Source organism: Scleropages formosus, chromosome 4 (assembly GCF_900964775.1).
Source record: "Scleropages formosus chromosome 4, fSclFor1.1, whole genome shotgun sequence".
NCBI lineage: Eukaryota > Metazoa > Chordata > Actinopteri > Osteoglossiformes > Osteoglossidae > Scleropages > Scleropages formosus.
In genome coordinates this window covers 37,159,287-37,175,548 of record NC_041809.1, presented here as the reverse complement: position 1 = coordinate 37,175,548, position 16,262 = coordinate 37,159,287, and the positions used below count along the sequence as shown (strand labels likewise).

The 16,262-nt window shown below is 45.0% G+C and overlaps 1 protein-coding gene across 6 annotated transcripts in view; it reads right to left on the bottom strand.

The window, feature by feature from the left end:
- Window positions 1-4,316: 4,316 nt before the first annotated feature.
- Window positions 4,317-16,262, bottom strand: part of LOC108934388 (neurexin-2-like) — a 300,595-nt gene continuing 288,649 nt past the window's right edge. For 3 of the 6 annotated variants that reach the window (XM_029251051.1, XM_029251052.1, XM_029251053.1), the window contains 2 exons: window positions 13,374-13,452; window positions 4,317-5,273 (listed from right to left, as the gene is read on the bottom strand). In XM_029251051.1, the coding sequence (XP_029106884.1) occupies window positions 4,381-5,273; window positions 13,374-13,452 (972 nt within the window). In that variant the 3' untranslated portion in view covers window positions 4,317-4,380. The remainder of the gene's footprint in view (window positions 5,274-13,373; window positions 13,453-16,262) is intronic. The other 3 variants (XM_029251056.1, XM_029251054.1, XM_029251055.1) reach the window with 1 other exon arrangement.

Sequence of the window (16,262 nt, the reverse complement as noted above, 5' to 3'; positions counted from 1 at the left end):
AGCCTGCTTTTGTGTCACTTCCAAATCAACAAAGCAACTCTTAGTCTCAATTAAATTTGTAAGCTGGGACCCACGGTAAATTAACGTGCACTTCATATTATTACGGTCTATTATCCGTCCAAAAATGCATAACTGGTATTTAATTTGTTTGAAAATAATCATCCAATCAATGATGTTCCATAATAGCTGCAGAAACGGGTTCTGTTTGCAGAATCTGGAAAGGTAATGTGTTCAGTGTTTTTGTAACTGAATAAAGGGATCCGGAGGACACCCTTGTGCCTTACACATTCGCGCGCACGCACGCACGCACGCGCGCACACACACACACACACACACACACACACACACACAAATAAAACACATCTGGAACTTGATTAGATGGAACCAAAAGTACCCCAGAGGGGTAACTGCGCAAAACATGGTGTTTTTTCCAACTTGCTCGAGAAGACATGCCTCAACCAGGTGCTCCGTCGACACCTGCGGGACCCCCCCCGGTGCTCGGAAACCTTCATTTATCCCCGGCTCCAAGTTCCAAGGTCCGAGAAGCGTCTCTGCTGTATTCATTAACCTGCCGCTCCAGCGTTGTCGCACCTGAGGGCAGAAAGAACGGCGCGACCTGGGGACCGGGGCTGCGACGCAGAGCGGAGATTATTTTTCCCTGAGGTGGGACGACGGAGTCGCAAGAGGGAAAACTAAGAGTCACGCGCAAGAAAAACAAAAAGCGAAAAACAAGAGGAGACCGGGAGAGTTCGGAGACAGCGCCCCAGAAAAACACGTCAAGCTTTTTCGACTTGACTTGTAGGGTGGGAATCGGGAAGGCGGCGTGAGCAGAACGCCCTGGGCCCACCGGGCTCCCCCGTCACCCACCGCGCACATGACAACCTGTGCCGGAAGCTCCCTGATTTCCTGTCGATGGTTTTAGAAGATGATTGTCGCCTTTTTCCAAACGCTCCCGAAACAAACTTCTCGGCCGCTGCGGGCAGCATCGCTCCAAACGACGCTCACATTTCCTTTCCCTGCTTTACCTGGATGTGTTTTGCTGGACTTAAGGACAGGAGAAGTGAGCCACACACATTCCCCACCGGTCGCTCTCAGTCGCTCTCAGTCGGCTCACAGTCAGATCTCCACGTCCGGTCAAAACCGCGGTTAATCTCAGGATCGCTGCGGAACTCCAGGTAGCGACGTCACGGAGGACTAACACTGACAGTCAGGCAAACTGAAACCTTCCCTTCATTCCTCATGTTATAGCTGTTGTCTCCTTGTTCATTCGCACGCTTTATTTTTTATGTTTCTCCAGCTGTCAGTATCATAAATCCAATAAATCTTGAACTGAGCTGCTCTAAAGGCTCTAAATTAATTTCATGACAGTTAGATATAAAAATAAATAAAAAAAGAACGATAAAGCCTGAACTCTGGACTGACATGCAGATTAGAACTTCGTTCGTTCCCTCGGACGAAAACGGCGAAACCCTTATTAGATTTTCTGTGTGATAGATTATTAGATTTTTAAAAGCAAATTACTTCTGCACCTCACACCAGGTGGAACCGCCCATTGCGTTTAGGCGAATTTTCAACTAATTTTCATCTTCACGTTGCCAAAGTTTGATATTATAAGACAAAATACATACAGATAAAAAGCATAAGCAAACATATGACTTATCATTTATTTTGCTCGCAGATGTTGATGAATTTTCAGTCAAGACTTATAAGTACTTCAATGAATGAAGTCATCAACTAAAGGAGATTAATATTTCATATCACAGTGTGTCTACAAAGCAGATTAACATCCCGTGTGTAAAAATTTAACAGCGAGGCCCTTTTCCTTATTCCCATCGCTTTCATCTAAACTATCAAAAATCAGTCCCAGCATCGTACAATGAAAATGTAAAAACGACCTTAAATAAAATAAAAAGCGTCACGAGTCAGTTAGAGCTATTCTCTAAAGTTTTGCCGAGAACGAGCCTGAACCGAAGGAAAAGACGGATACAGCGAAAGACACACAATATAATTGCTTATAGACAAATCACACAACACGGGTATAAGAAGTATATAACCAATTGTATTTTCCCTCTGTTAATGTACACATAATTAGATTAATCGCACTGTAACACTTTACAATAACATTTAGTAAGAACAGGGGGTATACTGAGAGCAGCCTATCTTTGCACAGTCTGTTAAAATATATAAAAATAAATTAAATAATAAAATGTAAGGATAATCGTTTAACAAAGTGAATGAGTGCAGCTACCCTCTTGATATAGAGCCATGTTTGCTTTGTGTACAAATGAAATAATTATAAAACCTGACGGAACCAAAAAGGAACAGAACGTGAAACCGTCCCTGCCTGCTGGGGTGGACTGTTGCTCGAACAATCGGTTACGTCCCCCGTGGAAATGTATCGTAAATAATGTGGCACATCATGATGGAGATGGTTGTGGGAGCTCAGGTCTCGCAGGGAGAGTTCTTTCTCACGCTGTCATGGACAAAACCACTGAATATGTTTTCAACCCATACCACGTCGTTTAATTAAGAAAAAGAAAATAGAAATCGCAGCTTGCCAGACTTTCTTTTTTTCTCAAACAGGAATGATAACAGGGAAAACACGTTATTCTCAGTAATGGTAAGATTCAAATATCTAGACATTTCACAAACTTTTTCCACGTTTTTTTTTTTTTCTTCTCATGGAACAGTTTTTTTTCTTCTTTTTATGGAATCAAGAAAATTTAGAATACTAGAGTTTTGTTTGATCTCAACAGAAACATGGTCAATTCTTCTCTTCAGCAAAAGTTTTCAGCGTTTTTTTTCTTTTCTCCTTTGCTTTTCGACTCTGGAGAAGGAAGAGGGAAGCAGGTTTCCTCGCACAACGCTCGAACGTCTCCCCCACGTCGAGACGCGAAGAGCGGAATTCTCCAGACGTGACTTTCACCTTGCGGAAAAAAAAAAATCCTTTGTTTTCAGTTCCCGTGCTTTAATCTCAGTCCGCAGGCTAAGCCATAAACGGCTGCTCGGCCCTCGCCGCACGCGCGGGGAGAAGAACGTCCGTCCTCATACGTGTTTCCCGGTGTGCTTGCGCTCAAGCATTTCTCAGTTCTGCTTCTGGTAGCTCTCAGTAAAGTTCATTGGTATGTCGATATATATGTATACAGAGCAAAGTTTTTTGCAACGGTACATTTTCTTTTTTGTGTTCTGTAATTTCTGAAGTACAGGATTTTTCAACATCCGTCCCCTCCAGGACTCGGTGGCAGGTTGATATCGTGGAGCCCCAACACATATTACACAAATTGGCCCAGAACAGAAATCCTCCCGGGTTTTGGCCCCAGGGTTTGGCGGCTGAATGAAGCTCTTCGATTTGTTGACACAATGTAAGTTATTTATCACACTTTTCGCTTAGCACTGAAACGGCCTTTTGTTTTTAGTAAATGAATACGACATGCTCGAAAGACAGCTGAATAATGTTGCAATAGCACCTTAGCACCATGGATGAGGAGAGACAGAGAGAGGAGGGCTGTGAGAGATGAGGAGAGATGCGGACGGGCGAGGGAGGGTGGGGGTGGGGGGGGCGCGGGCGGCGCGGGAAGCGGGGGGCAGCGGACCACCGGAATGTCAGGACGTGCCCTGCAAACCTTCCTCGGAACGTCGCTTTGCGCCCGCCCTCCTGCGGGGGCAGCTTGGCCTGCGGCGATGCCCCCGCCGCCGTTGCCCAGCCGAGCCGTCTCGTCGTCGTCGTCCCCGGCGAACTTCCACGCCGTCCCTACTCGCTAGCGCCTGTACAAAAAGTCATACTTCTCGATCGGTGGCGGTTACCGGTCCTGGCTCAGCTGAGCTCAGCCCCTAACTCCTGCTGCCGTCCCTTCAAAGATTAAGCAGTACAGTATTTACAGAAAACAAGGATGACTCGTCGGCCATCTTCGCTATGTTACAACAGTAATGGGCTGCATTACTGAGTCAGTGATGAAAAAACCGTAACTTAAAGAAAAACCCACTGAAGAATATGAAAAAAGAAGATCGGATGAAATGACTTTTCTTGACCCAAACGGAAGAAACGATGAAAGCATTTACTTTTACGTTGTGGACTCCTCGCGCTCTTATCCCAGCAATATCAACCTTGGGGAGAAGAGGAAGGCCGAGAGGAGCGTTTGGCCAAAGTGCAGAGTTTAGACTGATGGTGTGTGTGGAATACTGAGGGAGGATGCGTTGGGAGTAGATCCAGTCTAAAACCCTGGTACATGCTCCTCTCCTCTCCTCTCCTCTCCTCTCCTCTCTCCCTCCTCTCCTCCTCCTCCTCCTCCTCCCCCTCTCTCTCTCTCTCTCTCTTTCTCTCCCTCTCTCTCTCTCTGTGTCTTTCTCTCTCTGTCTCTCTCTCTCTCCCTGGGGCCGCTCTCAGACGTAGTACTCCTTGTCTTTGTTCTTCTTGTTCTTGGTGGCAGTCTTGGCGGCCCCTGGTTGCTTCTCCTTGACCACGGCACCGTTGCTTTGTGCGGCTGAGTTGCTGATGTAGTTGCGGCTCTGGTCCACCTGGTAGGAGCCCTCGTCACGGTTGCGGTACTTGTACATGGCGTAGAGGAGGATGAGGATGCAGAGGGCGGCGGCTGCCACGATGCCCACCACCATGCCCGTGGTGCTGCTGGACTCCCGAATGACCTCCACGGCGCCGGGCGGGCCTCTCTCTCCCGAGGCTGTGGGGTTGGCTGTGGGCACATTGCGAAAATTGGGAGGGTGGGTTATTCCCGGGCCGTGCCGGTGCCGCCCGCCGTGGTCCGGCTCGTAGGACGGGGGTGCCGGGGGTAGCAGGACCTGGTCCCGGGTGTTCATTTTGCCTGCGGGTATGTGGCTGCCGCCACCGGGTTTGGGGCGGGGCAGCTGGGCAGGATTTGCGGTAGGGGTGGTGGAGGAGGAGGGCGGGGGGCGGTTTGAGTTTGGGGGCCTGGAGAAGTGGCGGTCGCGGGGATTTTGGACGCCGCCCTCCGCCGCTGGGGGAGGCGGCAGGACCGTCCTGTCGGTGACGAGGGGGGAGTTTTTATAATAATCCTCGTCATCGGACTCGGTCATCTCCCCCGAGCCGTAGGCCGACACCTCAATAGGGTCCTCACAGTCCTCCTGGTCCATGGGGCAGGGGGTGCGGGCATTGGCCAGGGTCAGGGACTCTTTGGTGGTATCGAGCAGGGTGAGGAAGGGGCGGTAGGTGGGGGGCGGGGGGATGACGGGGTAACGGGTGGCGATAGACGGGTGGTCTAGAGAGTCCACTGTAATTATGGGCAACACTAATTCTCCTCCTAGGATAAGAAAGAGAGAAGGCAGGAGAAAAAGCATCAGTACGGATCTGAAAGGCTCCTGCCGCACAGTCAGATGATCAACATTCAAAGTAAAACAACAACAACAGCACAAGAATAACCTTCATTAGAACAGCACTAAGACTTAGCAAGAGGTTAGTTATATAGTTAGATTTTATTTAGTTGTTAGTCCTCTATTTAAAAAGTTCAACTGACTGCTCTCAATTCATAAATATACACAAATCTTTCTAAGTATATGAATATAGAAAAAAGATACAAAAAATCAGTAGCTGCTAACTGCTCTCAACATCTTTCTTGAGCTCATCTAGCTGAATAGCTAAAATCACTAAAGTACATCAGTATTACACTAAAAATGTCACAAGAAAACTAAACAACAGTTAAAATACCTAAGCAAGAACTGCTCTCTCTGATTCTGCCCTTGCTCCCTGTCTCAATGCTTTGGCTTCTTTGTTGTCTCTTGTTTAAATAAGATAGCAAACCACAGAGTTCAGGTCACTTACATCAACAAATTGGCCGCATGATTTTAGCATGAAAAAAAAAATTACAAAAAGAAAGCTGTGTAAGATTGTTCTGGTAGAAACACAACTTTTCCCCCTTTCCACTCTTTCACTGACTCCTGAGATGTGCGTTTTAAAATGATGTTTTAAAAAGAGGCGCATGGTGTCATGGCGTACAGCCCTTTGCAAATCAGACCATCTCGTGTCCGTGACCATAGATAGAGCAGGTCACCAAAGAGGAGAGCTGTTCCTCATGTCTACTTTTGCCTTCTAGTCCTGCTCCCAGCCCTCCCCACCGCCCCGCCCCTAATTTTTACAATATTTACAGTGCAAAGGAAGGTACCTTACATAGTTTTGCTTTTCGCTGACGTCACCCTCTGCAGTGAGAGCCCTGTGATTTAGACCTGGTTACGCAGTGAAATGGTACCAATAATAAAGGAGGTTTAACTTGTCAACATTACCCTGATTGTGCGATTTTGACGTACCGCAGTGCTTCAGTTATTGGGGTAGACAATAGCACAAGAATATCAACATTGTTGTTTAAAATACATAGAAACATATGCAGCAGCACTTTGCTTCAATGCACATAATGATAAATATGGTTAGATGCAGGTTACAGGCAGATAGATGCATTAAAACTGAACAAGTCTAAGAAAATAACGTATTTCTGTGAATCACCTTTGAAAAGTACAGTAATGGATGCAACGGTACACACATGACACGCCCCACAGACTAAATGCACAACAATTTACGAGTGAACTGAGGTTACACGGGGCAATTTAAGCTCATAAAAACTTTTACTGGATCTATAATTAAGGTATCAGCAATGAAACAACCCCTTTATGCACTAAGAAAATATTAGTCTTATTCTAAAGAGTGTTATTTCGCTAATCTCAGGTTTTCCCGTACAGCGCTTCACTAAAAACATTTCAGTTTATCTGAGAGAAATGGAGGATTAATTTTTAATTAAAGCTTTTTCCCTTGTTTTGACAAAATAACTGACAAATTCATCCTGTAGGAGCAAAGAATGAATTTGTGCTGATTTCAAGACCTGGAAACATTTTGTAGGGGAGAGGAGGATTTAAAAGAGAGGCCCTGTGTGGGATTCAGAGGTTTAGTGAAGTAACACTACGGTTGGGGTCTGAAAGGGGTTATGGGGGGGTCGGGGGGTGGGGGGGGGGGGTGACTGACACTTTGACTAGGGATTGGCATACAGGCTTCCTCCCTTCCCAACCTAGAGCCCCCACTGTGAGTGTTTAACACTTGAATATGGTGTCAGCGTTGGCCAGCGACTTTTTTTTTTTTTTTTTGGGGGGGGGGTGGTTATCATAAGCTTGCATTTCTTACAAGCTTTAACAAGAAATCCCAGACACAAAGCAAAAGAAACATTGAAAAACTCCATTATTTACAAAACAGTGTTACTGCAGCCATAGAAAAAGCAGAAGTCATAGACAAGAAACGGAAAAAGGAAGAAACGGTGTCGTCATAGAAACGTTGCGTTTACGGTCAAAACCCCCTGTCGTTCAGAGCGTCAACAGCGTTTGTGTGTGAAGGAAGAGTACCGTACTTCCTTAGGGCAGAGGGGACAAATGCGGTGCGTGCAGCGAAACAAGACGTTAAACATCAACAGGTGGAGAGGCACAGCGCACACACACACAGCGCACACACACACAGTGCACACACACACAGCACACACACACACAGCACACACACACAGCGCACACACACACACTGCCTTGTTATACACTGCTTTGTTATAAGTCAACTTTTTCTGTGCTATTAAGGCTGATATTTCCCTTTTCTCCTTTAATAAGCTGTTCATTTAAATAAATGAATGCTTCAGTAAGTGTATGTGAATGCATAAACAGACAAATGACAGGACAAACAAATAAATAAATGACTGATCAAGTGACTGAACGAGCGAGACACTGACTGCAAACAAGTCGAGTTGCTTCTAAATAAATTCACAGTGATGAATTTATGAACCATCTCCTGCCAGCCAGTTTACTTTTTCCCCCGCTGGCCAAATTGTCACGAAATAAACAGACAGGCACAGACATTACGGTGACAGGTTGTGGCCTTTCCCAATGGGCATGCGCACGCGCACACGCACGCACACACACACACGCACACACACACACACACACACACACACACACACACACACACACACACACACACACTCACGCACTCACACGCGCACAAACACACCCATAACGGACACACATACACACAGATGGAGAACGAAACTGACAGCCAGCACCGGCTGCTTCAGCACTTGCGAAACGCAGCGTGGGTTCGAGCGCTGAGTAGGTACAATGTCACCTGAGTGAGAAGCAGGGATATGGACAAGTAGGCCTTAGGAAAGCTTGTCCCTCAAGCGTACTCAACCTTCACACACAACACACAGGTAGCCGCACGGCTGCGCTTGCAGCGCCAGAGGAGCAACCCCATCCCCAGGGCGTCGCGTCAGTGCGGACCATTTCTGACTCGTGTGGAACTTGCATTTAGTGAGAAAAGATCACATGTATGAATGAGTAACCATTTTCTTTGAAACCTTTTGGGTTGTCTTTAATTTTCATCTCAGACCTTTCCTTCATGCAGCTGTGATTGATAACAACGCTCAAGACTCAATAACAACACTCATTTGTCCCCATAGCGAGAAGTATTCGACCGACACTTTTGCTTTATGAGCACTTTGGATATAATATCTCAAATGGGAGAAGCACGGTAAGAGCTGCCAAGAACTGTGCACATGAAGGATTCGACAATACAGGACTATTAGTCAGGCAAAATCTATTTGCTCCTCCACGGTCCTCGTGACAAAGCTGCATTACCCAACGGAAACCGAGAACCCTACTTCCTGTTAAGGCACCATCGCTCTGAATTCAACTGTCAACCCCGTACTCTTCAGTCTTGGAGAAAAGCATTGAATTTATTCAATTTCAGCACAAGTTGGTAGACACCAGGAAACTGGACTGTTGACTGGATGGTTGCAGCCGTGATCCCCTTAGGGTTGGGTTAGGGTTACGGTTAGGGTTACGGTTGGGTTAGGGTTGGGTTACGGTTACAGAACTTGTTCTTGTACCACTGAAGGGGAAACAGGGACCTTCCACCGGAACTGTAGCTCAGGAAGAAAACCCTCGTGGGTTTATATTTAGAGCACAGACCGTTACAAATTAGAAATGCAGAGAGTTTTCCGCAGATTTTATACTTCCACAATAGAGGTAAATTGTAGACTCTTGTCTTTGCACAGTATTGATGATCAGAAGCAGATATGTGAGAACAAAAAAAACTTTGATGGAACAGAAATATAATTAAGTTGCAGATACTCCTGAGAAAATAACTTCATAGATATTGAGGAATAATGAATATTGCGTTATGTTTTTTTGAATTAATGACCAGTAACAACAGAGAACACCTCAGCGGTGGTTATTGTTTTGTTTGTTGTTAAATGACTTATTCAGAACTAATCATAAACACACACACACACACACAGAGCAGCTACAGCCAATCCTGCCTTAGGTACCACGTAAAACCCATTCAATGAACATAAATCATTTAACAACTCTGCCAAAGGAACGAGATTAACTTTTCTGTTCCACATCTGCGGCACAGAATCGTGTGGTTCACAGCCTGGGCTTCAGTGTCGTTTAACAACTGCTCTGCGACTGATCTCCATGACAGCGGACACCTCACATCTCACGTGCCGCTAGACATCCTGACAGACCTGTTGTGACAAACTTTTTGCCGGAATCCGTGAATCTTGGACAATCGAGTGTCTCTACCTACAGCTCTCCGAAATGCTGCTTTGTTTACTCTGAGCTGTACGTCGTTTTGGAGAAAACCATCTGCCGAACGAATAAACGTAAATGTAAACAAATTAAATGTAACACTTCAGCCTGCACTAATATTTCATGCGGTATCTAAAGTTAGGAGGGGTCGGATTTAACGAAAATTGCCGGGTGGTTTGTTGTTGGCTCTGCAACTCCATGCGAAGGGTATTTGCTCAGTAAATAAGGGTAATTCGGAATGCATTAAAAATGCAAGGGGTTAGAATCTCACGGAGTGTTGCCCTAAGGCATGTGCAGTTTTGCATCAGATGTGTATAATTTTCATATGATTCTGCTGAATTATTGGGTGTGACTTTCCAGATGAGATTCTTGGCTAATTCTCCAATGGACCTTAACAGATACGGATACACAGTTGAAGTAAATGGGATCTTAAGTTTCCTGCCGCATTTGGACTCGAAAATGTCCGGTAAGAGAAAAGCTCATCGTCATGAACCCCCCAATCTCAACTTTCCCGAATCCTTGTTGTCAGCGTTAGTTAATTGCTACCACCTGATTGTGGTTTTCCAGGCAAGCCTGTGCCAGGTGTGTGGGTGCGGAGGCTGTGGGCGCTGCGGAGGTAGGAGGGGTTGCGGCAATGGCTGTGTGTATGGCACTGTTCTTTAATGCTTCCTAAAAGGTCAAAAACAACCAAAAAAAAAAAAAAAAAACCATTCTGATCCATTTCAACAATTACCTTTGTGTTCTGTCTTTGACTGGCTAGGAATTAAGTGCAAAAAATCTCCCAAAACCCTAACCCTAAATTTCAATAATAAACAAACTTGATTTGCATTCATTTCAACAGAAAGGGAGTTTACTCCACTTCTGCAACGCTCAAAACACCTGTCAGATGTATCCAAGCAAAAACAAAACACATTAGTTGATTACAGGCTACCATAGAGAGACAAGAAAACAGTGACGCTAAAAAGTAATTTGAGCCAGAAAATTGATTTATAAAAAAAAGGTACAGTAAGAGTGAGATGTGTGATTTTTGTGTCATTGCCTCCTTCTCCTGTCTTTGCCGTGAACAGATGTTTCCTGCTCAGCTAATATAGGGGAAAAGAGTGTATGCTTGACAAAGTATACACAATTAATGTTCGCACCATAAGCAGCTCAAAGACGATGTAAAGGTTTTTAAATATTTGGACTTTTCAGCTGACACGGTGCACTTCACTTAAGTGCAATCGTTTTTCGCCCTTCAAACGCCTTGCAGACATATTACATTCTGGATGACGGCAGAATCTGTAATCCGGGCCATATAAACAGCACTTGAAATATACAAATTTAATCCCTTTTTTCCTGACTGCAATTTTACCTTGCACTGATGGATGCTTTATTCCAAGGATGGGAAATAGGTGTATGCGTTTAATTTGTAATCGCTTTCGGTGTGGAGAAAGGAACGCTTTTTATTCAACACAATTGTCTTAGCCGGTGTGCATTCAAACACATATATAATAGTTCGTATCACAGTTCTCTCAGAAAACTCATTTCATTGGCCAGAAACAATGAGTGTGCAAAGGGCACTTCTCATACATTCATGATGAAATCTTTTGCAAGTGGAGATAGCCTTGTTCTGTTCAGAAGGTTTTCTTTTCATCTAAAAAGCTGTACGTCGGAGCCTCGCGCTCCTGATAGGGTCCACTTAATTTCCCTTTACTGTTCTAATCAAATTACAGCTGAAAGGAGAAAAAGATATAAGGAGATATTATTTCATATTGCAGTAGATTTTTAACAATAACAACAGGCTGCTGCGGCATAATGCATGGAGTTTTATGACCTACGTTTGGAGTTTACGTTTCTTCGGAAGATGGAAGAAGGCCTTTGGCGCTGAAGGCAATTTGGGTTCTCTTGGCTTTAGATTTTATTGAACTGCTTAATCACTGCCTGTTCAACTGTAAATACATTTGTACGCTGCTAGACATTTAAACGCAGGGCGTTTCGCTGCATCAGTCGCGACCCAACTGGGACTTGACACAACAACCATCCTGTCACGAGGCCAGTTTCCCTCTCAGTATGAGTTCAGTCCTGATGTATCACCTTTTTCATTTGGCTGGAATAACTGTTTACTCCTCGGTATAAAAGGGTTCAGAGGGGCTCATTGGTCCAAACACATAAAAAAGATATGTGTTAAAACAAACCTTCTGTATTTTCATCTCTTTTTAAAACATTTTATTTATTTATTGAACTATACTTCACAACATTAAGGTTTCGGGCTCCTATCCACGATGCCAGCAATGTGCAGGAGCAGGTTATGGCTCCCCAGCAAAATTCAGTAGCGATATGTCACGTGGTTTTGGGGTCTGCAGGGTAAACGTCGACTCCTCCGACTGTCGGTGGAAGGGGAAGATAATGATAATTCTGTGATTTGGCCAGGGAACATAAATAAAGTTGGCTCAGGGTTATGGGACTAATGTTTGATGGTATCTTTGGCACTCTAGTAAAGGCAGCTCATTAAAAAGCTGCAGGGTGTGTCTAATGATGTAATCTGGGCAACCTGGCAGGGTCAAGGATTAATTGGCCTCAAGGCAGTCGTGAAACGCTCCATATTCATGAACTTTTAGAGGGATCTCAGAAATTCCGCACGTTCACTTAGGTGTCTGCCCCGGTCCCTGGAAGAGACGCCATATCCACTGTGAGATGATGAGGCCTCAGAGCTGCAATGCTGCTGTTTGGGACCATCTCGCTTCATGAATCATTGTCTGCAAAATAATCTTATTTGCAAGTCAGATGCAGCAGTGATAGATGTGCTGCAGGGTTTTAAAAAACCCCTATGAATAGAGGTTTGCAACCAGAGCGTGACACACCTGTTTGACCATTCAGCAACAGTCACTTCGATGACATAGACATGGAATCTGGACCAGAAGGTTGCTAGTTTGAAACCCCCGTAGGGAAAGCTGTTCTGTTCCTGACAAAGAAACTTACGCACTTCATTAAACGTTACACTATTAAAAATGTACGTCATTTGCTCTCATTAAGCGTGCGGTCCTAGACGTGCTGCACTTACATATTCAGCGTGCGACAGAAAACACAGTCGTTCTGCTGCTGATTGCCGCTGCGTCCCGTTTCGCTGCACGTGTGTTCATTGCCTCATATTACCTTTTCAATACGAGAAAACCGACTGCACTCGGACCGATACAGGATCGCATTGTAACGTAACTGCAGCGTCGCACCGTTGCACCGTTGGCACTTTTCGTTTTTTAATGACTAATTACCAGGTTGTTAGAACAACGTACACGCTGTCAGTTCGAGACCCCTTCTTGTTGTTAGACACATACGACGCGCTCTGTATGGCTATACCTTTTGAATTTAATTCTTTATTTGTCAGGTCCTCTTTTGTGCTCATTCTTGGCAGCTCTTCAACAGAAAGGGACTTTAACGTTTAACGAAATGTGGAGGGAAAGAGCGGAGCCCATTTCGCCTTTCGGGAAGTGACGTCAGCTGTGAGCCATATGCGGCTCCAGTCTCGCAAGGCCACTTCTGTCGAGCTGGAGGCTGTGGAGAAAATGTCTTCCTCACACAACGCCAAGCCAGATCTAGCAAGGCAGCACAGGCCAGCGGAAAGCGCCAACCAGTTTGTTCACTGCTGGGTGTGCGGGATGCGGACCATTCGAGCTACGCTGCGTCTGTGCGTCAGGGGATGTTGTCACCAATCACAGCGGCGTGTGGGACGGGTCAGGGTACAGGGGGGGACGAATTGTTGTTGTTGTTGTTTGTCGCCGTGGAAACGCTGCACAGAACCGCCAGAATGGACTCACCGGTTCCTGGCTCACACTCCTCTAGGTCTTCATCATCGCTGGGGCATTCTGCCGATGCCACGAGAATGTCATCTGTATTCTGAAAGCGGAACATGGATAGAGTGAGAAAGAGATGCGCAATTAAACATCAGCGATGTGCCAAGAACAACGGCAGGGCAAGGTGAGAAGAACCCAGCGACTTCATGGAAATGTTGACGCGCAAATAGTCGCCGCGGCTTCAAACCGCAGTTTCACGTCAATCTGATCGACGGCTCTGCAGGCACCCAAACCAAGGGCAGGGGTTTACAGCCCCTTTACCCCTTGTCAACACCCAAGTCCCATTGCGCTGCTTAGCAGGTCACCACGTCACCACCGGAAGGAGGTTCGTCGCGAAAAACCGGAGTCTGGTTCCACTTGTTTGCTCTGTAGAATTGTCAGACTTGCAGAGAGAATTTCACTTGGTTTGTTCCACAAAAGTTTGAGCTGATAAAAGGACTCCACTTCATCTGCATGCGCTCCATTAAGCACCATTCTGCTGATTTTTGCTGAACTCTGCTCCCTGGCCTAAAGTTAATATTCTGGACTCATAAGGCAGACTCATAGAAAATTCAGCTTGATCATGACAGGCAATTGATTTGAGCGCATCGGTTTGTACCCTGCATCTACATATGCTGTTTCAAATTACATTAATTTAACCAAAAAGCAGCAAGGAAGGATTTACTTATTTATCAAGAAGCACAAAAAAAAAAAAAAAAAAAATCCTGTGCCGCACAGAGAAAAAAATCTGATCAAATAAACGGTGCATCTTTCTGTTTATGCGAAAATATATTAATTGATGTCAAACATAATAAAAATTCTGCGAGTAAATACTAAGAGTGAAGAAAAATTAACAGTTTCTCTTAATTGGTGTTAAACGTAGCACTTTATCCTTGCAGACAGTGATTTTGAAAATGTAGTGCAAAATCATTCATCAGATCAAGAGAAATATAATCCTCAATTTAAGAGGCAGACGCAGCCCATAGATCTTTGTTGTAAACGTGTGGGTTTTATCTCAGACGCCATGCCCTCCGCAAAAGGTTTACAGCCAGGTGGAAAAGCATCCAATAAAGTGTATTGCCGAAACGTCGATGTCCTTTTCGGAAGGGCTGTGATTAATCGCCAGTAATCTCTGTCCAGGGATGACTGTCGACCGGTTTTCCGGAAAATAACTTCAGTCTTGTAAGAGTGCGCAAAAACGTAAGGGAAGCGTTATAAAATGCCAATACAGTAAGGTCAGCCCATTTATAAGTTTGCCAGGGAAGGGTTTGCAGAGATGAAAAAACGATCTCTTGTGCGTGCCATAGAAACAGGCGGAGTGTGTCATCTGTATAAACTTCTTAATGTGTTCGGATGAAAGATGCTACAATAGGTTGTCATAGAAACGTGCTTCGGAGGTGGTATAAGCACACATAAGCATGCCTTCACATACTGCAGCCTATCCTCCTGGCAGAGGCCAGACTGTTTGTAGGGGAACATCACCGATCAGTCCATGTAATTACCGTAGTTTGATTATGGCGTTCTGATTAAACAGAGAATAAAAGACTGAGCTATAATGAAAACTTCATCAGCGCATTACTCAATTACTGAGTCGTCTCCTTCTGCAGGATTGGGAGACTAAAAATACGTTTTCATCCATGACCTATTTCTTCGTGGCTCTGACATGATTCATCACTGAAACACAGTACACTACCACGCTGCACCGTTTACTCGCTCGGCTCGACTGCATCCGTAACGCAATTACTGCGTTTACTTTCAAACATAATTTTAGAGTAGTTTTCGCACACAGTCGGTTAACGTCCTGGGAATAATGGCTTGCGTTGCTTAACTCAACTTGGGCAAGTATATTTAAAGTACATTTTAAATACACCGTGACTAATGCATGCATAATGTGAAGGGCTGTCAGACACAAATAACGCCTTTCATGAAAGGCACCGAGAACGCTGCCATCTTACATAAAAAATGCTATCAATATCCCGGTCTCCGCGGAGGGCTCTCCGTCGATCAAGTACCATCCTGTGACATCTACGGCGGTTTAGACGCAGTTTGTGCCGCCACAAGACAACAGCGAGTTGAAATGCGCCTTGTCTGCCGTGCGTCTGAGTGCAGCAAAAGGCCACGGTGTGTGTTTTGTTCTCAGTATTTCAGTGTTCCAGGAAGGCTCATAATGAAGCTCTGCTTCGAAAAAAAAAAAAAAAAAAAAAGAAATACAAGTGTCACGAGGAAAGATAAAGGTTGCTGTGTTTCTCACTGCTTGCGACACCGTAGATCCAACACCTCCAACGCAGTGTTTCCTCCACATCGTTCCCATATGAGTTGTTGCTGAACTTTCAAGTAAAGACCTGAAATTACACTGTTGTCATGCATAAGGGAGACATGTTGATGGCAAAAAGGATATTAAAGTCATCAGTTAATATTTTTCCTCTCCCCTTCACCACATTTTTCCTTTACTCTATTTTTGCAACGAGTCCACGGCTTTAGAAAGCATCCGATTCCCTGGCGGTTTTAATTATATGGATCTTTTCACCATATAATTAAAAGTTTTATTGAGCATACTCATAATTTTAATTACTGGATTAAATTGTAAGAGAACAAGAAAACAAATGATGAGTTCTGAGTACTTTTTCTGTTCGAAATACCGTGCAGAGGTTTTTGATTTGAACTGAAGCCCGGGACCCAATTTAGGTGACTTGTCAGGGCACCTCTGCAGTCTATGTGTGTGAGGTTACCTGGATGTCAAGTGAGATTTGTTCGAGTGTCACTGCCTGATTGGCTCCGGCACCCTCCCCCCAACCCCAGCCCCAGCCCCAGCCCCATTCCCGTGCCATCGCTGTCCTGCCGCTGACCCCCGGGACCGATCACAACTCCAAGCTT